The following is a 22,912-nucleotide window of genomic DNA, read 5'->3' as shown; positions in this document are numbered from 1 at the left end:
GGGAGTCTGGTCTGAATTTGCTCAACAAAGACACCATTCTGACCTACCAAAGTGCGTCACCCCTCATACTCTTGAAAGCTCTCTGCCCAGGTCTATTCTCTGTGGCTTTCCATCAATCGCAGTTAAAGACGAGCGATCCACAAATCGTTGCCCACGACGTTATAGGCACTGATTATTGAACGAATGTACGCTTGATTAATGCCTTGAAAATTTTGTGTATGTTTTGTGGGAATTTTTTTTTTTCCCCTTGTGGAATCGAGGGGCGGTCGGTGAAGAGAGTACAAAGACAGAAGCGAAGCGCGACGACAGTTTCCAAGTGGCTAGATGAAAGAAGGACTGTCAAAGAGAAGTGGAAGAATTCCGATAGGAGTGACAATTCCTCCAAAAGCAAAAACGAAAGAAACCTCGCTATGAATGAGTAGAATGGAAGGTCTTGTGTAAGTAGGGGCTTACAGTAGTAAGGTAGCAATAGCAGTAGTACGGAGCAGGAGGGACACAAGAGGATGGATGGGTCCCGCACAGACAAGAGTACGGAGTAGTAGATAGACTAAGTATCTAATGGGTATCTCGTAGTCTCGCTGACTTGCTCGTCGCAGCGACGACACATTCCTTGAGTCCTTGACAGGCGCTAGTTAGATAAGACAATAATAATAATGCAAGCGCGGCTGCGTGTTAAGCTAAGAAAAGGGGGAGGATTAGTGGCGATTGAAGACGACAGCGAATTGGAAATTGCTCTATGGATCTATAAATGTCTAGTGGGCACTTCAGGTGCCACCTCTTTTTTTGGAGTACGTGCTTCATGCTTGTCAGAACAGTGAATAATAATATTCAATCAGGATCATTTTTTTGAAGTATCGTCATGGAAATTTGGACCCAGACAAATAAAGCATATTCCCTAAAAGGAGATCATCTGTGTCCGTGGCTGGTTTGATGACGCTATGTCATTGCGATGCCAATCCTCGATTAAATGGCAGAAGGCTGCTGATGATCAACATTTAACACAATGGTACAGAGTACAATGGAGTTGTCTGGGGCACTATTTCATGCTCTGTGATTAATACAACGGCCACTATGGATGGAATCTTACTCTCATGATTCTTTTCTATACTAAATTCTGAAGCAGTATGAAGACTCAGCTATTGAGCGTCTATACTTTTACTTGTAGATCCTCCAAGACTTCTTTACTAACTTCGCTTTTTGTTTACTTCAGGGGATTCATACAGGCACCAACCAAACAGCCTACCACCGGACAGAGCCACTGTTCCTCACACCGAAAGATAATTCCCAGTGGTCGAAAGAATTGGCTCTGACAGTTGGAGCCTTGGGCGGGCTGATGTACACACCGGTTCAGGGCATGCGATTGGGTCAATGGATTGGTCAACCAAATATTGCCGGAGGGTCGAGTTGACTCATTTTGCCGAATCACCAGGTTGCATTCAATATCAGAAGGACGGAATGGATGGCTACCTAAGGTACATGGCGCCTAGTAAATTAAGTTAGTATCGCCCAGCGTTAACTTTTTATCCTAATAATTTGCTTTATGGATATATGAAAGGGGGAGTTATCATCAGCATAGTTTATGCACACAAGAGAGGAAGTAGTCTGTTTTTTCAACCTGACCTTAGCTACCTGTATGCATCACCTGAATTGAATGTGTACCATGGTATTCCGTACTGGCTCCTGTTTATCATACAAATGCGTAACCACGGGTCAAAGAGATCATTGATACACCCCAGTGGGTCACGATAAAAAAAGAAAATTATACCAGAGGTCCTAATGTCTCAAGTCTCGCTTCTCACGAAAGTCTGGTGTCTTCAGTGTCTACCTATCTACTATCTACTACTTACTACCATTAATCTGCCGTTTTGTAAACGTAAGTACATTTCCATTACCCCGCTGGATTCTCACAGGCCCATGTCGATCTTTCACTCTATTGGTGTATCAGGTTTCGGAGTAGAGTAATGCCTCAGGGACTTCCAATCCTGTGCGCAAAGCGATCATGGCATCCCACAAAATTAGTGAAGGCAAGAAGTAGACTATCGACGATTCGATATATACCCGAACGTCGCTGATAGTTACGAGAGTCCTCCGAGACAGACTAGTTTGTGCTTGAAGATAGAGAACAGTAGTGGTAGGATGGAGCAGCTTCTCTGATCAACTTTCTTATGCAAGTAGCCTACACAAAGTAACCATCTAGTATGCACCTGTTGATGGTTACTTAATCCTGTCGCCCATATAGAGCCTCCTCAGAAGTCATAAGGCTTTCTGTTCAAAAGATAAATCTGTGGACGTATGGAAACAGAAAATTAGACAATAAGCTGACATTGTCTGGATATTATTACGATTCACATATTCACTTGGTTCACACTTACATGACTTCACACCGCTCTTGAACTCGATTGTGCATGGGGACTTGGCGAGCATGGCGATCCTGTCTTTGAATGCCCCTTCTGAAACATGCCCCGCCCTTTGACCCTGGGCATGGCTTGGTGTATCAAAGTCACGTGACATTAAGACCTTTGCCAATTAGCGAGTAGCGGTCTTCCACTGCAGAAATTTACCTTATCCCCTTTGCAATTTTCCATGGAGGCTGCCATTCGCCTAAGCCATACTAATACAATCAGCGAAGCCAGGCGTCTTGTTAGCTTCTGAATCCTGGCTGCCCTTGTGGCTTTTTTCTAGTCCATTTTTCGATTAAATTTGATTTATATCATGCTCTAGCCTTTTATGGCCAGTTCGCTCGGAGAACAATCTGTGTAATTCGAGTGCCTTCAATGCTTCTGCCATCTATCTAGCCGTGGAGCGGACCACACAGAATCTGCTTCGCCTACCGAACCTGATTCCGAGCTAATAAGAGAGGACGTCCAGCTCTGAAATACTAACCAAGCTATTCTTCCCGAGTAAAAATAATTCTCCAGACCGGCGTTCAAGATGTCTCTGGTCTCGGGTCCTGGTAGAGCTGTTGGCAGTCTTCCAGATCACACGTTGTGTGTACAGAAACATGTGGAGTACATCAGGAATCTGGACAGCGTGCGTGATACTTATATCTTCTCTTAATGATGGGGAGGATGGTTGACAGGTGACGCTAGAGACGGGATGAGCTGGAATATTGGCTCACAGAGCATCTTCGTCTGAACGGCGTATACTGGGGCTTGACAGCCCTGCATCTTCTTGGCTTCCCGGAAGCTCTCTCTCGGGAAGAGACCATCGACTTTGTTCTCTCCTGTCAGCGAGAAAATGGCGGGTTCGGAGCTGCACCCGGCCATGATGCACACATGCTTTACACTGTTTCAGCCGTGCAGATACTCGTAACCCTAGATGCGGTGGACGAGCTGGAAAAACGTGGTCTGGGAGGCAAGCGGAAAGTTGCATCTTGTATGATTTTGCTTCCCACTCCCTTGTAGTCATCTTCAATTCACACCTCGATCATACTAAACAAGTGCAGTCATCGCAGGGCTACAGGACAGGACAACGGGCTCCTTCATGGGCGACGAATGGGGTGAATTGGATACCCGTTTCGTCTATGGTGCCTTCAATGCCTTGTCATTATTAGGTCTTCTGGATTTGATCGATGTCTCTAAAGCCGTTGCCTACATTCAGAAGTGTGAAAACCTGGATGGAGGATACGGCATCTGTCCCGGTGCCGAGTCCCACGCTGGACAGGTCTTCACCTGCGTGGGAACGTTGGCCATTGCTGGACGTTTGGACCTTGTGAACAAGGATCGGCTTGGTAGCTGGCTCAGCGAAAGACAATTGGACAATGGTGGGTTGAATGGACGTCCTGAGAAGTTGCCAGATGCTTGTTACAGTTGGTGGGTCGGGTCCAGCTTAGCGATGATTGACCGACTGCACTGGATCGATGGCCACAAATTAGCTACATATATTCTGCGCTGTCAGGTGTGCTCGCCTCGTTGTCTAACAGAGTGTCATCAGAACTGACTCTATGCAGGATCCGGAAGCTGGCGGTTTCGGAGACCGTCCAGGTAATATGGTTGATGTCTTCCATACGCACTTTGCAATTGCTGGCTTGAGTCTCCTGAAATTCGAAGGCGTCAAGGAAGTAGATCCTGTCTAGTAAGTCGCCTGCACGATTTCTCCTTTGACACATTTTTGCTGACCCCAAAGTAGTTGTATGCCCAGAGCAGTTACAATGAAATACTTGAAGAAGTAGCAACTTTTCAGCCGGTAATAGCTCAAATCTCTCGGCATTATCCCCAACCGTAATCAATTCAACCTCCTGCAATCTAATAACCCGTTGTTCTTTGCCATCCATGGACAATGGGATACAAGGCAGGAGAAGAGAAATGGCCACTGCGACTTATTTCCGCTTCATATCATTCCACAATTGCCTGATAATAGGCTGTTAAGACGCAGTGGCACAATGTATCGCAGAGCACAATCTAATTCCATTTTACTAGATAGCTGACGAGCTGAATCGAAAATGTTTCCTGCATTGTTTGCAATCCATCCTCATCGTTGACTGCTGTAGACATGGGCCCTTCCCAATACAAACATCCAGTCAATTAATTACAGGCAGCCCCTTCTCGAAGCAGCGACGTCTGCGTCGCTACGTCGAAAGTGGCAGGCACATCCCTTCGCACGTTAATCACCTGCTCGGGGGGCAAATGGGAATCTCAAGGCAAGTATCGGTCATCCTCGTCACTTCTTCTGCAATCAGGCGGGGTGTTCTCGGTCAGGGCCAGTCTTTCTATCTTGGATTTTTGTTCTGGTCTTTTCCGTTCGTGCAATTATCGGGCTACATTTCTTACTTGTCACTTCCTTTCAGAACTCGCTTGGATCCTTCATTCCGACTTGCCCAAGATGGATGCTGAAGCACTTCAATGCAACATCTGTCCGAAACGGGCTCGATTCAGCGATGTGTCTCACTTGTTGACCCACGTCTCATCGAAGGCCCATCTTTCCCATTACTTCAAACTTCAAGTGCGAAGCCATCAAGAAATTGAAGCCAGGAACCTCCTCGATGAATACGACAAATGGTACAAGGCCAACAACTTGGCCAAACTGCTTTCTGATCGGATGGCATCGAAGGAGGCTCGCAAAAGAAGGTCTCATGGAAATACGCTTGCACTTGCTACATCGTCGACTGCTCGACGGGGCGCTGGACCAACAGATACGCCTAGGGCTATCTGCCCTCCATCTCATCAACCTTTACCTGCGTTCCTTGACCCACGCCTTTCTGACCCTTATCTGAACGGCGAACCCGATGTGAGGAGCGGTAATGCTTCTCTTTCCAGTCATGATGAAACGTCAGCTGTATCTTCGGTTCCTGACCCTCAGTTTCATGTCCGAACAGGCTATACCCTGCATTCGAACGATCCGCGCCAAGAGCTTGCACCAAACCAGTGTAAACAGGAACCTGGCTCTGAATCCGAAGAGGAGGGTGTCTCCAACACGCAAATCACGCCGAGCCGGTCGATGAAAAGAGAAAGCAGATCTGGTAACAATCTGCAACCGCTGACCAGCAGCTCCATCGATGACGACCCCTTTGTTGACGACAATGGAAGCTTTGATTACATCAGGCTAGTCGGAGGTGACAAAGAGAGGGCGGACGAAATGACAAGACTGAAGGGAGTGCTGTGGCCTGGCATGGATATTTTTGACTCTGCCACAGAGCAGATGAGGCGTAAACGCAACCAGAAGAAAGACGAAAGCATACTTAAGATGATGGAAAAGACCTCCATGTGTGTGGAGCCCACGGAACTCGTGTTTTCGCCAACAGGCATCCTGCGAAAGCAACGTGTTATATCAGGCAACGTTGAAGACAGCAGTCCCCTCAAGGGAGAGACTCCGATCCCTAAAAGACGAGCCACTCGCCCGAAGCGTGCACTTTCCCAAGTTGACTCCAATGTTCCACGTGGACAGGATCGGAAAAGGAGCAAGAAAGCTGCGAAACGCACGGCTATCAGGCGCGAAGACGGCTTGGTGAGATATGACTCTCAGGCTTCGGGGAATCCTGGGGCTCGGTTGCCATATAAATACGGCATTAATCTCCACTCCTCTTATGGAGATGAAACGGAAGAATTCAGCCTGGCGGTGAATGGGCTCGACTCCAGAGCTCGAACTGGGTTCACAGTTTTCCACGACGAATCTAGCCAGCACATATCCAGCTACGATGAGCCATATCTGCGCTATGGAGTATCAAGTCCTTCTCGAGAAACTCTTTCTCGGCGTGGAGCAACAGCTGAAAGGGGAGTTAACCGATTTTCGAACAATAAGGCTCCATTACCTTCGGGAAGGCTCGCTCATGCTTCTGCAGAGAAAGAAAACATCGACCCTATGCTAGACGCTCACAGCCGTGGTAAATCCCCTCTACTGTGGCAATCGTCGATTAGCTTGCAGCACGCAGGCGATACAGGTTATGCACCGCAGTATTTCTTCGAAGGAGCCCAAAGCAACGGACTGAGTCCTTTTGAGAGTCATGGCTTCTACGCCGGATATACGTTCAACCCCTTGGTTATCTCAGCCCCTAAGCTGCCCACTGAGAACCCAATATTTGATGCTAATAGTCGTAATCCCTCCCGATTGCACTCTACGACACGCTCTACATCGCCCGAGGCGACTATATCAGACATTGAGGAAGACGACTTTGAGCAACTCTACTTGGACACGAGTTCTCTCTAGTCTCTGCGACGAAGACATCTTCTCCAACGACATCATTCTCTCACAAATCGCATCTGTTGTGGCACGCTTGAACGTGAATAACTGACCCTTGCCCGCCACAGAATCGTTGACCTGTTTATTTATATATTAGCACTTGCTATCATCCAGTATCCACACAGACTTCTGTCTCCAAAGAAGGCACATGGTTCAAGGCTCAGAATCTCCTCTTTGCTACGAGCGTGTTTTTCAGTTACTTCAATGGTTTTGTACTATTATACATTTTGACAGGGAGCAGAGCCTCGGGGTCCGGTAGGATGGAGTTGCATGGTGGAGCATCGCTGTACGATTGTCTGTATACGATAACTCATACTTTGATTAGATGATTAGATAATCAACCATTAACATCAAATCGCGCGCACGATAAGTTAGCGTGTTCTCCACGCGTCAAGCTCCATGACGCAGCGGAATAAATAATTTTGTGTCCAGCGCAGCTTGGAATCATCTACAGAATTAGAAGCCTTGAATCTGGCTGATTAATGAAGGGAATACCTAGAGGCTTTCCAATAAGGTGCACCCTGGTACCGCTCGCTCAAAAGACATCGGAAGATTCATCGCCACTTCTATACTTGCGATGCCAAATCCCACGCCTCGAATCTGACCCTGTTTCGCGTTGACCATTTGACTCGGAAGTCCACAGCGACTCTTGCGACGTAAAATGACACTAAATTCATCGCAGTCATCACCGCCATCGTCACAGAACCTCAAGCGTAAACAACAGACCATTTCCAGCTTCTTCACGAAGAGGGCGCCGGCAATCGAGAAGAGAACGAACGAGCTTGAAGATGGGCGAGCGACGAGCCAGAAAAAGGCAGAAATGCCGCTGCGTGAAACCACAAGGGATCAAAATGATTTGGTGGACGACGAGGATGAGGATATAGTGGTTCGGGCTCCGAAGCGGGTCAAAACGAACGGAGTTGATTCCGCGAACGGGTTTGGACGCAATATCAACGAAGCGTCGAATGCTGCACGCAGACCAGACCCTTCATCAAGCAGCAGCCAGCGCACCAATCTTTACAAGTTTGCGAGCTCTCCTGCTGATGATGCAATCATCGAGAAACCAGGCGATCCGGAAGCGAGGCAGCGGCAGCTGGAACGCGAGAAACTACACCGACTTTTTGTTAAGAAGCTGGGAGGAGCTGACTGCCTTATCGGGATAGGTAGGAATGCCGCGACTGAGGCTCCTTCTGGTGCGGAGGAAGTTGCGGAAGGCGATGAGGATGATGAACCCGCACCTCCGCCCCGGTCAAAGGGGAAAGGTGCGTCAAAGAAGGGTGGGAGCAAGCTGACTCCGCTGGAGAAGCAAGTGATTGAGATCAAGCGCAAGCATATGGACACAGTTTTGGTGATTGAGGTGGGCTACAAGTTTCGTTTCTTTGGCGAGGATGCGAGGATTGCCGCTAAGGAATTGAGTATTGTATGCATACCTGGCAAAATGAGGTTTGATGAACGTAAGTCAGTTCAAAATAATTTTTCTGTTTTCCTGCATTGTGGATATGATTGCTAAAGGGCGCCGAATTGCCAACAGATCCCTCCGAAGCTCATCTCGATCGCTTCGCATCCGCTAGTATACCAGTCCACCGATTACATGTGCATGTAAAGCGCCTCGTAACAGCTGGATACAAGGTCGGCGTGGTGAGGCAGTTGGAAACTGCCGCTCTCAAGGCTGCTGGAGACAATCGCAATGCTCCTTTCTCCCGAAAACTTACCAACCTATACACGAAGGGTACTTACGTAGACGATGTTGAGGGGTTGGATGGCGCTACGCCTGCTGCATCAGGCGGTGCTTCCCCGGCTACCGGGTACATGCTATGCATTACCGAAACAAATGCAAAGGGCTGGGGCAACGACGAAAAGGTACATGTTGGTATCGTCGCTGTCCAGCCGAATACCGGTGACATCATCTACGATGACTTCGAGGATGGATTTATGAGAAGTGAGGTGGAAACTAGATTACTTCATATCGCACCTTGCGAAGTTGTCATTGTCGGAGAACTGTCCAAGGCTACAGAGAAACTCGTGCAACATCTCTCTGGTAGCAAGCTGAATACGTTTGGCGACAAAGTCCGCGTGGATAGGGTCGCTAAGAAGAAGACCGCAGTTGCCGAATCACATAGTCATGTTGCAAACTTCTATGCCGCAAAACTGAAGGCAGCCAATACTGCGGACGATGCTCCAGCCAGTAACTTACTCCAAAAGGTGGTTAATTTGCCGGAGCAGGTGACGGTATGTCTTTCGGCAATGATCGAGCACCTGACACAGTACGGATTGGAGCACATTTTCGAGCTCACAAAGTATTTCCAACACTTTTCTTCTCGATCACACATGATGCTGAATGCGAATACCTTGGTCAGCCTCGAGATTTACCAGAACCAGACGGATCATTCGGCCAAAGGGAGTCTTTTCTGGACAATGGATCGAACGCAAACTAGATTCGGACAGAGATTGCTTCGAAAATGGGTCGGACGGCCCTTGCTGGACAAGGAGCGCCTGGAGGAAAGGGTGAATGCCGTTGAGGAGCTGAAGAGTCCGGACAGGACTGTCCAAGTCGAGAGACTGAAGATATTGCTGGGAAAGATCAAGAGCGATCTAGAGAAGAATCTGATTCGGATCTACTATGGAAAGGTATGTACATGTACATGAGACTTGATATACCTGCAGCGGATTTTTTTACTAACGAGGAAGCAGTGCACGCGCCCAGAGCTCCTCACCGTTCTCCAGACGCTGCAGACCATTGCACAGGAGTACGTTGACGTCAAGACCCCCGAGGACTCCGGCTTCACATCGCCAGTTCTCGGGGAGGCTATTGCTCGACTGCCGTCAATATTGGAAGATGTTGTCAAGTTCCTGAACAGGATCAATTTGCATGCGGCGCGAAACGACGACAAGTATGAGTTCTTTCGGGAATCGGAGGAAACAGAAGAAATTAGCGAACACAAGCTCGGGATCGCCAGCGTCGAACACGAATTAGATGAACATCGCTCTGTCGCTGCCGGGATCCTCAAGTGGCCGAAGGTGACTTACGTTACTTCGTCCGGGATTGAGTATCTGATCGAGGTTGAAAACACTGCAGCGGCCATCAAACGAGTGCCAGCATCATGGGTCAAGGTGAGCGGGACGAAGAAGCTTTCTAGATTCCATACGCCAGAGGTCATTCAGCTATTACGGCAACGAGATCAGCACAAGGAAGCGCTGGCTGCAGCGTGCGACCAAGCATTCGCGGCTCTTTTGGCCGAGATAGCGGCTAATTATCAGTCTTTCCGTGACTGCGTCCAGTCTCTAGCGACGCTCGACTGTTTGCTATCACTGGCGGCAATTGCTAGCCAGCCAGGATACGTGAAGCCCGAGTATACCGACCAAACGTGTATTCACGTGGAACAGGGGCGCCATCCAATGGTGGAGCAACTTCTGCTCGACCGCTATGTTCCCAACGATATTGATCTGGACAGTGACAAGACTCGTGCCCTCCTCGTCACTGGTCCGAACATGGGCGGCAAGTCCAGTTATGTGCGGCAAATAGCCCTGATTGCCATTATGGCGCAGATTGGCTCCTACGTGCCTGCTCAGTCAGCGAAGCTCGGCATGCTGGACGCCGTATTTACTCGCATGGGAGCTTTCGACAACATGCTGGCAGGTGAATCAACCTTTATGGTCGAATTGTCGGAAACGGCAGACATCCTCAAGCAGGCAACGCCCCGTTCGCTGGTCATCCTTGATGAGTTGGGCCGGGGTACGTCTACTCATGACGGGGTTGCCATCGCGCAGGCGGTTCTGGATTACATTGTACGGACGATCCGAAGCCTGACCCTCTTTATCACCCACTATCAGCATCTTTCCAATATGGCGCAGTCCTTCCCGGACCACGAACTTCGCAACGTGCACATGCGATTCACCGAGTCCGGGTCTGGCAAGGAGGAAGAGATCACCTTCCTCTACGAGGTCGGAGAGGGTGTGGCGCATCGCAGTTACGGATTGAACGTGGCGCGGTTGGCGAAACTACCAGCGCCGTTACTCGAAGTGGCCAAGCAGAAGAGCGCGGAGCTAGAAGAGCGGATTCGCCGTCGTCGACTTGCCGGACTTCTTACGGCTGTTGGAGGATTGATGGAGGATCCTGCCAAGGGGGATGAGGACTTCTTTGAACGGCTCATCAGCAACGCGGAGCAGCTCTAGGTCGACTTGCAGACCGGCGAAATTTTTCGGGGAATTGGCATGAACTACTGTAAATATAGCGACCACATAGATCGGGCTCAATCATCATCCTTACTCCGTATGTTCAGCTTATATGCCATCGTAGTTAGTTCACGTTGACAATCGGTCAAACCGGTAATGTAGACTTAGGTCGAAAGCTACTACGCATTACAATCAATATCAAGGGCTGGCGATCATTGCACGGGACGTAACCGACCCCTACTACATCAGTATTCGGGGCTTGTTAAGCCGCAACGTAGTAGGGGTCGGTTAGCTTGTTCTTGACTGGGAAAAAGGTAGAGACTCATTTCGACTTGCATTTAGGAGAGGTTGGACTTGCGCAGCGAGTCACGACGAACACCTCTTATCAATGCAGTCTCAATTTTGTCCCAACCCTCACCTGCAGGGAAGCCCTAGATCCAGTCTGGATGCAAGGAGAACGTGGTTGCGTGATCGTCATATATTTGTCCTCGATTCACAGCGACCTAGATCGTCTATAACCCATATATCATGCAAGCGAAACTGAACGGAAGATCAACCAGAGCACAAATTCTACTTGCGTGTCACCTTCGACAAGGGCAATGCGATCAAGTGTATGACAAGCGACAAGTTGACAGCACGAAGAAAAGGGATCAAGGTAGAAAAGTCCGTCCATTCGCGCATCGTTGCTTTCAAATTTTTTTGCGTTTCATTAGAAAGGGTTGAGCTTGGTTTCCCCGTTGGCTCTCTCTTTTATTCCCTGATATCTCGAAGACAGATAGGATATGTAGAAAGATCTGGATGGAAAGCCAAAGTATCACAACCGTTTCGTTCGCATCAGCCCATGCAAAGTTGAACCCAGCCACGCATTTCTCATTGCTAGAAAAAACTTTTGCCTTTCCCGACCTCCCAGAATCATTTCCAACGCAAGCAAACGTACACGGCCTCGAGAGGGGAATAAAAGACGACAACTCGGCGAGAAAATCGACGCGGAATTACCGCAGACGGCGGGCCTCTCTCTCGGATTCGAGCAGGCAGAGGATGTCGTCGACCTTGACTGTAGGTTGCGACAAAGATTCCTAGTTAGCACATGCACATGCACTTCTTGAATATTCGGCCCTGGTTTTCCTCTTCCGATGGTCCCCGGTATCCGGATTCAATATGGGTTGGGCTTGCAGTCGCATCCACATTCGCAGTCATTCCTTTTTCGTTCGCTCTTGCACCGAGATGACCAGTTTCTTTCTCCGTCTCGAATTGTCGCAATCGGATTGTCGGCCGGGATACGAGGACCACCGAAAGAAAAAACCTCCAAAAATCAATCGCTCAACGGAAATCGCATACCTGGACCCTTGACGTTACGGATGATGCTGCGGGAAGTGTCGTCCATGAACTCGACGCGGACCTGGGTGACACCACCACGGGAGCCTAAAGCGAGCAGTTATTATACCGAATTCCACGCGACATCCGTCATTGTTTTGTAGATTGAAGATCACGTACCGGTACGGCCGAGAACACGAGTCACCTTGACGAGCTTAACAGGCTGCTTGGCGGAATCCATCTTGGAGGTTGGGCTCGACGACAGCGAGAGGGTTGACTTGACGGGATAGAAGGGAAGATGGCGGCGTTCGGTGGGTTAGATGAGGCCGTACGGGTAGAGTGGTGTGGTGGACTGTGATTGCAAGCGAGGAATTTGCGGGCTTGTGTGTGTTTCTATTTTGGGAATAGCGCGGGAATTGGAACTTTACGCGAGGGTTCAGGGCTAACTGACACCTGGGAATTCAGGCCATCAAGGAGTCCTATTTCCGGCATAGCTGTGCAAGGCAGCATTCAGGCCACAAGGCATCAATTTGGTCTCCGAATGAGGAACCGCCACTTTTTTTTTTTCCTGATGTCAGACTCCAGGTTCAAACTTGGGATCCTCGTGGTTCAAGAAAATAATGTGATTCGTAGAACCTGTATAACCTGTATTCATGGATTCGGCTTCCATGTACATACTAGATATAGCTTTATTTTAACAGATGTAGTCGCAATTGAGTTGAATTGCTGGTTGTCCTCCTCTGCCCCTCACCGTTCGAGTCAGAACCTGAACTCCGATTTCGTTCCTTGAAACCAGCATCTTTCGGTCAACTCTTCATTCTAGGCACGTCGCCGACGCGCCAGTCAATTCCCGTTGGATTTACTGTATAACATTGTCGCTGACCATTTCATTTCGCTCGTGTATAATATCAATTCTTTCCCCCTCTAAGCTCGCCGCGATTCCCTACAAAAGTCTCATCTACCCCGCGCCCTTAATCGTCAGTAGTCATGGATCTCGTCAACCAGTACGTGACCTCACCACCAAGAACAGACTCTATAATTTGTCTCAACTGCTATACTCTGAGTCCTTCTCATAATGACTAACATCCTCTCACAGCCTCGAAGGAAGACTCCTCTTCGCGGTCCCTAAAAGCAAGTTCCCTCTGTGACTCACCTCGTCTTTCGCAATCGCAATTCCATTCTTTGACCTCAAGACCATACGATCGCACCGGGAAGATTCCCCAGCTAACTCATACCTCTTGTCCACAACAGAGGGCCGTCTCCAACAGGCTACCCTGGACCTCCTGTCGGGCAGTGACATCCAATTCCGCCGCGAAACCCGGCTCGACATCGCGCTGGTCAAGAACCTCCCTATTGCCCTCATCTTCCTCCCCGCCGCAGACATCCCGACCTTCGTCGGCGAGGGCCGCGTAGACCTCGGTATCACCGGACGGGACCAGGTCGCCGAACATGATGCGCAGCTGCCCGAGGGCGAGCTCTCGGGCGTCGAGGAGATCATGGATCTCGGGTTCGGCGGGTGCAAGCTGCAGGTGCAGGTTCCGCAGAAGGGCGACATCACGGAGGCGAAGCAGCTGATCGGCAAAAATGTTGTGACCAGCTTCACGGCGCTGACGCAGGCCTTCTTCTCTCGACTGGAGGGCGTGGAGTTCGGGCAGAAGCTCAGCACCAAGATCAAGTATGTCGGTGGTAGTGTCGAGGCTGCTTGTGCTCTCGGTGTGGCCGACGGTATTGTCGATCTTGTTGGTATGTTTCTACTACCGTTTCGCTCGGTTGAATTCAAGACTGACGGGTGCAGAATCCGGCGAGACCATGAAGGCTGCTGGTCTCAAGGCCATTGATACTGTCGTCGAGAGCACAGCCGTGCTGGTCAAGTCTCGGTCAACCCAGAACTCCCTGGTTGATTTGATCACCTCTCGTATCAGTGGTGTTATCAGTATGTTCCCCCTAAATCTTATTGAATGGCCAAATGCTCACCCTCTCACCACAGCCGCTCAAAGATACGTCCTGTGCCAGTACAACATTCCCCGCTCCGGGCTCTCAGTTGCGTCTCAGATTACCCCCGGCAAGCGTGCGCCCACAATCACCGCTCTCGAGGAGGAGGGCTGGGTGGCCGTCAGCTCCATGGTCGAGAAGAAGAAGATCGCGACGGTCATGGACGAGCTGCTCAAGGTCGGCGCATCGGACATTCTGGTCCTCAACATTGCCAACTCGAGAACGGGTTAGATTTTGCTTTTTGTTTTTATCGTTTTTAGAACTTTATGCGGCGCGTGATTTGTGGTATCGTTTTATCTATTGAACTTGGAGGATTACCTAGGCGGTTGGCGGAATACTATAGACCATGGCTATATGAGAAAAATGAAACCGATCATAAAATATAGCAAGGATAGATCGATATGTTTATAATGTCTATCTTCTATGTACGAACGATTGGAGATGTAGTATATACAAAGACGACATGCAAAGATAGCAGTCGGGTCATTACTCGTATTGTCGTCATCATAAAACAAGCGCTTAGGGTATCAAATGCATGCAGTCCGTAGAAGAGCCTACGAAGAAGGCTCAGACTCAGGCTCAGGCTCAGGCTCCGGCGAAGGCGCAGGCTCAGACTCAGGCCGCGGCCCCAATCCCACGCCCTCCCGTCGGCCGCGGATCAAAGCCCGGAGACACTGGCCCACACCTTCCAAATCGCCCAGCAGCCCAACATGCCCGCGCTCGCTCTTGACCAGCCCGCCCTTGATGATCCGGTAACCCGGGGGCAACATCGCCGCCGAGGCAAGACAAACGCCATCGCCGGCCGCGAAGGCCAGATCATCGTACGCGTCCTGGCGCCTGATCTGGTCGCGCGACCAGACGCGCGCCCCGTAGACGGTGGGGACGGACTTGCCGTAGACAACGGCAGCAGGCGGGTAGCGGTTGTCGGCCTGGTGGGCGGGATTGAAGGCGAGCTCCTGCTTGAAGCGCTTGACTTCTGCCAGGGTGCGCTCGAGGTAGGCGAGGGCCGTGGCGCGGGGGATGGTGGAGGTCGTTGCGAGCTTGCTGGCCGCGGCGCCGCGCAGGTTGGCGGTTGGGCCGACGAGGCCGTCGCCTGTCGGGGCCATGGCGGAGGCCTTGTCGGCGACGTCGGAGACGGGGTTGGTGGCGTGGGATGCGTTCGCGCGGAGGTATGGGTGGTGGATGGCGCGGCCGTCTGTGCTGCGTCGGGTGGGTGCGTCGGTGATTTCTTCGGCGGAGCCGTTGTCTAGGCCGAGGACGGTAGTGAAGCGCTTGCGGATGCCGAGATCGGGCAGGTTGTCCTTGAAGCCGCGGGTGGCTGTCAGCGGGGGCAGGGCGGGACTGATGCAGGGCGAGAGGCGGTATTCGTCCCAGTTCTGGACGGAGAAGAAATCGACGCGGTATTCTTCCTTGGTGCGCTTGTTGATGAAGCAGCGTCCGTCTTCGGGGAGCAGGGCGAAGCTCGTCCGGAAGCTGAAGTTCACCTGCGCGGTGAGCACGCGGGTGCTCAGAAGGACCTCGTCTCCGTTGCGCAGGGGCCCGAGGATGTTGACGCAGTGCTGTGGGACGCCTGCGTAGAGGACGCCGGCGAAGAGCTCGGGCCGTTGGTTGACGGCATGGCGCGTAATCAGACCACCCAGGCTGTGGGCAATAACATACGCTCCTCTTTTCTCGGGTGGCACGTCGGGTGCATTGGACGGAAGGCCTTCCAGGAATTTGATCAATCTCTTCGAAAGTAGGTGCGGACTCAGTCGCCAATCGTAGCCGTAGTCCCAGACGCGGAGCTTGCCATTGACGGCGTTGTCGCACTTGTGCAGTCGCTTCATCAGCCGGCGACAGATGTCAACGGGCCCGACATGCGACAACACGCCCGAGGGGATGATCGTTTCCTCCATCCGCTCTTCGTCCTCCGGGTTCAAGCCGACTTCGAGATCGACCTTGCGAAGATTGAGTCCCACTTTCATCGGAACCCACAGCTGGCGATGGGGCGGTTTGGCAGAGCGCAGGATAGAGCCTCGGTAGCCTCCTAGGATGACCACGTCGCCGGTCAACTCGGACAAGGCTTCGGCCAAGATGGGATGCGTCGAGGCGGAATTATTGCGCGGGGATTGCTCGCGCGACTGCGAGGTCTTTTCTCTGAGAATCTCCCGGTGGGACTGCGGTTCGGCAGTCTCCGGGACTGCTTTTCGGTGGGTGACTTCGCTGAGGAATGGCTTGTATCCCCACTCGCTGCGGAGATCCTGAAGGTGCAAGGTGGGCATGCTCAGCAGCCGGCTGCTAGAGTCCTGAAGACTGTCCTTGATGGCCTTGAAACGACTGTTGACCTGAGAATGAATGTGTTCGTACTGGGGTGCCTGATCCAGGGATGATGCCGTGGACGATGCCCTCAGGTACAAAGATTGATCTGACGAGGACCGCCTGAGCGAAGCCGCGTGCCCCGAGAAATTACTGGGTTTGCGTGTAAATGAATGCCTCGCAGCCGTCATCCCGTTCAAAGGTCTCAACTCGGGAATCGGCTCATCTGCAGCAGGTGGATGCGCATCTGGGGTTGAGCACGACCGCCGCCTCTGCTGTTCAGCGGCCGCTTGGGCCTGTTTCAGAGCCAGTCCGGACGGCATAGGCTTCACGGTCTGGCTGCGAGCTCGGTTATGCAAGGTATTTGACCGAAAGGGCAGTGAAGATCGTTTCGCCAAAGAGCCCAGATCCGGCAAAAACTTCTTCAGCCGCAGGTTGGATATAGCGTCCCCAGACCAGGCCCGAGGACGCGGCAGTCCATTCTTCAGGATCGACCTGGTGAAACTGGTCCGTTGACCGTCTTTGGCCGGGGGTATAGTGGTTTGTTGCACCTCATTCCGGGCCAGGACAGCACGGTCCTGTAGACCAGCTTTCTCTGGCGGGTGCGCTAGGGATTCCCGAGCGTCCGGCAGCGACTCTGGTTCAGAAGTGATCTCAGGAAGAAAGAGGCCATCGGAGTCGACGATATTGTCAGGAATGGTATCAAAATACTGGCCATTGCGCTCCATGATGCGAGACTTCTCCTCCGCGGGCGTCAGACGGGCCTTCATGCGACTCTGCGTCGGGCCGATACTGACGCCAACCATCTCGTCGGCTTCATCTTCCTTGGCTGCATCGACGGATTGGTAGCCCAGTTCATCGCTGTCGGAATTGGATGGGAGGATCGGAGAGCGATCCTCCGGGCTGGAAGATGCATCCACAATGGCATTGACCTGGTCATGGTCTTCCGGATTGACCAGCGAGAGCGGCATGATGTCGAAGTTGAGGTTGCTGGCGGTGGCGGATGATTCTGTCCATGCGGTAGTAACGAGAGTGATGATGCAACAAGAACGACAATGAAGACAGATAATGATGATTTATAAATAAGCAAACTAGCACCACATTTGCATGTGAGAGACTAAGGCAGTCTAACAAGTGGAGATGGCGATGTCTGACTTGAGATGAGGCGATGAAGCTCTAACTTGTCGTAGTCGTATTCGTATCTGTCTCTAAAATCGCAGTAGAAGTTGCTCGCTTGATGATGATGATAATAAGAAAGATGATGAATTTCCTTCAAGGTTCTTCTCTTCTCTCAATAATAATAATGATTCATAATCAATTTTTTTTAACCAACCGAACTTTCTGTTGGTTTCATTCCTGTTCCTTTTTTTTTTATCTCGGTTCCACTGAAATTGCACAGCCTCCGGAGCTCCCGGAAGACACTCACACAACAGTTGTGGATGAAGCTATTGAGGGATGATGATGATTCGCTGGTAAGCAGAAACTGGAGAATGCTTGAATCGATCTTGACCCAGTTAGCCCCTGGTTATTGTTCGGATGCTGTGTTCCATGGTGCTGTACATATATATTTAATCTCGTACAGTTTCTTCGGGGCACGTCATAGATGGATAATCTCCCCCAAACATTCCAGAGAAGATCAGATAAAATCAAAACTCTCTTTAACTTGGACCTGGCTATTACCTCGCCACTGAATCATAACTTACCTAGTGCGTTGAACATACGAATACCATTTTATGACACATTATGTTCCTCGCCACAGCACAATGACTGTACGGAGTAAGGTACAATTTAATCACAATCTCATGTAATCCCAATTGCAAAGTACGAAAACATGTAGTCTCAGTTGAAAAGTACAAATCCGTGGTATCATCAATTATAAAAAGTATACATAGACTGCTTAACGAGTCTCCCTCTGGCCAGAAAGCGTTCCCGACCGAATCTCCTGCTCACCCTTATTCGCTATGGCCTGATTCTTCGCTGCGCCTGCTTCATGACCAAATGCCTTGTCAACAGCCGTATTGATTGCTCCCCGCAACGACTCCCCAGCACCCTGTCAAAGCCCTCGTTAGTACTCAGTTCCGCCCATCAGAGAACGTAGCAGATCGACTTACGTGAACGCCGGCAATGGCTGATCTCACCCCACGGCCAATCTCCTCGCCCTTGGTTGCCGAACGGCCGTGTCCACCTGCAGTATACTGCTTGTTTTCAGTGCTGGGCGCATACTCAGCTCGGTAGTCCTGGTTATCGTAGCTGCTGGATCCCGGGGCGGGCTGGTGGCCCACACCGCCGGTAGTCGAGTATCCGGACCCAGTGGCAGGGTTGTAGCCCGATACGTTGGGGTCATATCGCGAGCGATTGTCTTCCACTCCAGGCGTCCCAACGGAGGTAGTCGACGAGCCCTGCGTGATACCCGCACCTGCACCCGCACCGGCGCCCACTCCAGAGGTGTCGGTAGGATTACGGTAGGCGCCTGTGCCCGTATCGTTGGTCGTCTTGGTGGTCGTGTTACCGGTCTGGCTGTCGACACGGGGATCGAGCTTGTTCATGACCGAGGAGCTGTGAGGGCCCGCGTTCGAGCTATACGGATTGTCGTAGCTCTGTGTGGCGCCCGGGTGGACGTTGCCGGAAGAGGTCATGCCTGGGGCGTACTGGGCGCGGTTGTTCATGTCACTGTCGACGCGGGGATCGAGAGTGTTGGCGATGTTGGAGTTATGTGGTCCAGCTGACTTGGAGGCAGGTCCAGTGAAAGGGTCTCCGGTGCTAGCTGCTGTGTTGACGTTGGTCCCAATTGGAGTGGTGGAATTCGGGTCTTGGTTGTAGCCTCCGATGGAGGATTGGTAAGGTGCTTGGTTGGTACTCATGTTGTAGATCGGAAATTATCTCTTAAATATCAAAAAGTAGGTTGATTTTCAGTGTTCGGATTGCAAGTCCGTCGAATACCACGGTAGATGTTCTTATAATTTGCCCTTATTTGATGCTCAGCACCTCCGACATCATCGCCTTGACTGGTGACGTCAGGCTGATCCCATATCTGTCGGGGACCACATGCTCTTTGGATGAGTTCCCAAGCGGGACTCCGTAGCTCATAGGCTATCTGGGGTGAAAAAGCTTGATCAATTCAATCGAGGCCAATTCAATCTCCTTGAACTGGCATGAGGTCGTACAAATTGCTCAGTGGCTGTCCCTTCTCTATTTCCCAAAATAGAAAATCCTTATCGATAAGATGGAGTGCATAACTACGTCATGAATGCATAAATAAATATATGCATTGCATAAGTCCGTAATGCAATTATACCCCTCTGCCTCCTTTACTTGGTCCATTTAATTTCTAGGCTTCTTCTAGAACTAGAGACAAGTCCGTTAATTTTGCGGAGCCAAAACTCTGTCTCTAGATTAGCTCCTTTGGATCGTGATTAGTGATATAACTGAAGAACGGACTGATAACTGAATGGAGAACTTCGGCCGTGCCGAGGCACTTTCGCTGCAAGTCAAAGGGTTGGAGAAAACGTAGACAGATAACCGAAGCCTATATGTGAAGGCTCCCTCCATCTTTCACTGCACGGTTTCCATATTTCCATCTATATTTTCGTATTTGGTCGCAGCAGACAGATAGCCAAAATGCCCATCTCAAACAGACAGCTCATCTACGCCAACACGCCCTCCCCGGCCATCGACCCCTCCTTGACCAAGGGAACCTTCAAGCTCAACACAACCTCCATCCCCGACCAGATCCCCAATGACAAAGTCCTCGTGCGCGTGCACTACCTCTCTCTCGACCCGGCCATGCGCCAATGGCTCACAGCAAAGCGGTCATACATTGCCCCCGTTGAGCGCGGCAGCGTCATGCGCGGCCAGAGCATCGCACAGGTGATCGCGGTCGGAAGCGGACTACAATCCCAATACAAAGTCGGCGACTGGGTCGTTGCTTACTCCGGCTGGCAGGAGTATTGTCTGCTGGGGCCCAAGGAGGCCCAGAAGGTGGTCGTCCCTCCCGGCTGCCAACCTACCGATGCCATGTCGGTGCTCGGAATGACGGGGTTGACTGCCTACTTTGGCATGATCGAGGTCGGACAGCCAAAGCCGGGCGACACCGTCGTTGTGTCTGGTGCTGCCGGCGCGACCGGCATGGTCGCCGGACAGATTGCCAAGGTCAAGGGAGCCAAGCGGGTTGTCGGCATTGCGGGCAGTGCGGACAAGTGCGAGTTCCTGGTCAAGGAGCTTGGATTCGATGCGGCGATCAACTACAAGGATAAGGACTGGAAGAAGCAGTTGAAGGAGGCTACGCCGGACTACATCGATGTGTACTTTGACAATGTCGGAGGGGAAATCCTTGATGCTTGTCTCGCGCGGGCTCAGAAAGACTCTCGGTTCGCGATCTGCGGTGCGATCAGCCAGTACAACTCGGCCAAGCCCCAGGGGCCTGCGAGCTTCATGAACGTCATTGTAAGTTTTACTGCTGGACATGTGGTAGCTGATCGATCGCTAATGGTGTATTGCAGTCGCAACGAATCACAATGAAGGGTTTCATCGTGTTCGACTACGCGAAGAAGTATGACATTGCCTTGAAGGATCTGTCGACATGGTTGACCCAGGGGAAGATCAAGCGCAAGGAGCATATCATCCGGGGTGGACTGGAGGCGGCGCCTCAGGGTCTAGTGAGCCTTTACGAAGGTGCCAATACGGGCAAGATGATGGTCGAGGTGGCACCTGTTAGTGAGGCTATTGGAGCCAAGGCCAAGCTGTAAGATTGTATACATGTCATAGTGTAAGCTTGCTACAAAATATCTAAGCGTGAATTGATTTCAGTCATGACTTGAAATCCATGAACTGATACTAGAAAGAGAGAGCACCTTGTATTGAAACTTTATCGAAACTTTGCATTGATATTTGCACGTAGACCAGGTAACAGACGAGGGCAACAAAATGAATCGTCTTGTATGGAAAACTAAGATTCGAAGATCAGGTTCGGACCGATGCAGGAGATCAGTCTGGTAGAGTAGGTTGTTTCGCCGACATCATCTCTGCCAAATAGAGTACTTTGATCGACGTCATTGTGATGAACACACAACACTGTGGGGGGTGAATCCTGTCTGGACACTCGTGAATCTTGCCTGACATGCCCGCAATCGTTCATCCATGACGATCTAGATGAGGGAAATGCCTTTTATACGCTCTAGAAATCCTGTTTTACTTTTGCAAACAGCCGACTGTTGCAGTGATGATGCGCCACATTGCTCCCCTGCGAGCTGTCTCTCGCCAGGTACTTCAACCACGTATCTACCACCGGGCTGTATATAATAAAAGCTGCTTGTCTTCATTGCAAAATTATCCTAGACAATTCGCCCCATCTACGTACAGACCTTTTACTGCTACATCTCATCGATCTGTTTCCGAAGAAGTCAGAATGGCGGCCCAGAGTAGTAACCAGACCTTTAAGCTCGACAATCTCTTCAATGTCAAGGGAAAGGGTATGTAGACGTTCAGTTCTCCTCAGTACCAAGATACTAACAGGTACAGTCGCCCTAATCACCGGCGGAGGCTCCGGCATCGGTCTGATGGCCACTCAGGCCCTCGCTGTCAACGGTGCCAAAGTCTACATCACCGGACGCACCGGGGAGAAGCTGGACCGCGTCGTTGAGCTGTACGGAAAGAACATCCCCGGCGAAATCATCCCCATCACAGCGGACATCACAGACAAGAAGTCAATCGAGAAGCTCGTGCAAGAGATCTCCTCGCGCGAGAGCCACCTCTCCATCCTGATCAACAACGCCGGAATCACAAGCCACTCGCAGACAGTGGAGCACGAAGAGCCCGGCGAGCTGCGGAAGAGCCTGTTCGACGACCCGGCCTCCAAGCCGGAGGAATGGGAGAGCGTGTTCCGGACGAATGTGACGCAGCTGTTCTTCACCACCACGGCGTTCCTGCCGCTGCTGGCTAAGGGGTCGGAGAAGGAGTACGGCTGGTCCAGCACGGTGATCAACATCTCGTCGATCTCCGGGATCGTCAAAGTCTCGCAGCACCATTTTGCGTATAATGCCTCCAAGGCGGCGGCCATCCATCTGACTAAGATGCTGGCGCATGAGATCAGCTCCTCCAAGCTGAAGATCCGGGTGAACAATATCGCCCCGGGTGTGTTCCCCAGCGAGATGACCGCGGGGGAGAGCGATGAGAAGCAGAAGAGCTTTATCCCCAAGGAGAAGTACGAGCAGAAGGTGCCGGCGGGCCGGCCGGGCAAGGACGAGGATATGGCGAGTGCGGTGCTCTTCACGGCGACGAACCAGTATCTTAATGGGCAGACGATCGTGGTGGACGGGGGGTACGTGTTGGCTGCAGGCACTGTCTAATGACTGTTGATGTTGAAAATGGAATGAATATGTAGAAATAGTCGATAACCTCGCTGAAAACACAGAATATAACCATCATCAAATGCGCTTATCAGTGTCTGGACCAGCCATGACTACGT

At 51.1% G+C, this 22,912-nt stretch overlaps 9 protein-coding genes across 9 annotated transcripts; 6 read left to right on the top strand and 3 right to left on the bottom strand.

The window, feature by feature from the left end:
- Window positions 1–2,931: 2,931 nt before the first annotated feature.
- Asppvi_010471 (Rab geranylgeranyltransferase subunit beta BET2) lies at window positions 2,932–4,171 on the top strand (the record flags this gene model as incomplete). Its single annotated transcript, XM_043306316.1, has 5 exons — window positions 2,932–3,030; window positions 3,090–3,375; window positions 3,446–3,897; window positions 3,950–4,074; window positions 4,129–4,171. 5 exons carry the CDS (start codon window positions 2,932–2,934, stop codon window positions 4,169–4,171), a joined length of 1,005 nt encoding a protein of 334 aa, XP_043162251.1.
- Window positions 4,172–4,821: 650 nt separating this feature from the next.
- Window positions 4,822–6,642, top strand: Asppvi_010470 (uncharacterized protein; the record flags this gene model as incomplete). Its single annotated transcript, XM_043306315.1, has 1 exon — window positions 4,822–6,642. One exon carries the CDS (start codon window positions 4,822–4,824, stop codon window positions 6,640–6,642), a length of 1,821 nt encoding a protein of 606 aa, XP_043162250.1.
- Window positions 6,643–7,336: 694 nt separating this feature from the next.
- msh3 (mismatch repair protein MSH3) lies at window positions 7,337–10,848 on the top strand (the record flags this gene model as incomplete). The annotated part of the gene is made up of 3 exons (XM_043306314.1): window positions 7,337–8,129; window positions 8,207–9,303; window positions 9,367–10,848. The coding sequence occupies 3 exons, from the start codon at window positions 7,337–7,339 to the stop codon at window positions 10,846–10,848; spliced, it is 3,372 nt and encodes a 1,123-aa protein (XP_043162249.1).
- A 992-nt stretch (window positions 10,849–11,840) lies between these two features.
- Window positions 11,841–12,403, bottom strand: Asppvi_010468 (40S ribosomal protein eS28; the record flags this gene model as incomplete). The annotated part of the gene is made up of 3 exons (XM_043306313.1): window positions 11,841–11,902; window positions 12,187–12,270; window positions 12,343–12,403. 3 exons carry the CDS (start codon window positions 12,401–12,403, stop codon window positions 11,841–11,843), a joined length of 207 nt encoding a protein of 68 aa, XP_043162248.1.
- An 834-nt stretch (window positions 12,404–13,237) lies between these two features.
- Window positions 13,238–14,385, top strand: Asppvi_010467 (ATP phosphoribosyltransferase; the record flags this gene model as incomplete). The annotated part of the gene is made up of 4 exons (XM_043306312.1): window positions 13,238–13,283; window positions 13,414–13,905; window positions 13,958–14,095; window positions 14,150–14,385. The coding sequence occupies 4 exons, from the start codon at window positions 13,238–13,240 to the stop codon at window positions 14,383–14,385; spliced, it is 912 nt and encodes a 303-aa protein (XP_043162247.1).
- A 323-nt stretch (window positions 14,386–14,708) lies between these two features.
- Window positions 14,709–17,420, bottom strand: Asppvi_010466 (uncharacterized protein; the record flags this gene model as incomplete). Its single annotated transcript, XM_043306311.1, has 1 exon — window positions 14,709–17,420. One exon carries the CDS (start codon window positions 17,418–17,420, stop codon window positions 14,709–14,711), a length of 2,712 nt encoding a protein of 903 aa, XP_043162246.1.
- A 926-nt stretch (window positions 17,421–18,346) lies between these two features.
- On the bottom strand, window positions 18,347–19,310 carry dprC (the record flags this gene model as incomplete). The annotated part of the gene is made up of 2 exons (XM_043306310.1): window positions 18,347–18,499; window positions 18,561–19,310. The coding sequence occupies 2 exons, from the start codon at window positions 19,308–19,310 to the stop codon at window positions 18,347–18,349; spliced, it is 903 nt and encodes a 300-aa protein (XP_043162245.1).
- A 757-nt stretch (window positions 19,311–20,067) lies between these two features.
- On the top strand, window positions 20,068–21,194 carry Asppvi_010464 (NADP-dependent oxidoreductase; the record flags this gene model as incomplete). Its single annotated transcript, XM_043306309.1, has 2 exons — window positions 20,068–20,892; window positions 20,949–21,194. 2 exons carry the CDS (start codon window positions 20,068–20,070, stop codon window positions 21,192–21,194), a joined length of 1,071 nt encoding a protein of 356 aa, XP_043162244.1.
- A 659-nt stretch (window positions 21,195–21,853) lies between these two features.
- On the top strand, window positions 21,854–22,793 carry Asppvi_010463 (SDR family NAD(P)-dependent oxidoreductase; the record flags this gene model as incomplete). Its single annotated transcript, XM_043306308.1, has 2 exons — window positions 21,854–21,917; window positions 21,967–22,793. The coding sequence occupies 2 exons, from the start codon at window positions 21,854–21,856 to the stop codon at window positions 22,791–22,793; spliced, it is 891 nt and encodes a 296-aa protein (XP_043162243.1).
- Between the last annotated feature and the right edge of the window lie 119 nt (window positions 22,794–22,912).

This window comes from Aspergillus pseudoviridinutans (assembly GCF_018340605.1).
Source record: "Aspergillus pseudoviridinutans IFM 55266 DNA, scaffold_8, whole genome shotgun sequence".
Lineage (NCBI taxonomy): Eukaryota > Fungi > Ascomycota > Eurotiomycetes > Eurotiales > Aspergillaceae > Aspergillus > Aspergillus pseudoviridinutans.
The sequence above is the reverse complement of the archived record's forward strand: the minus strand, read 5'-3'. Positions and strand labels throughout refer to the sequence as shown.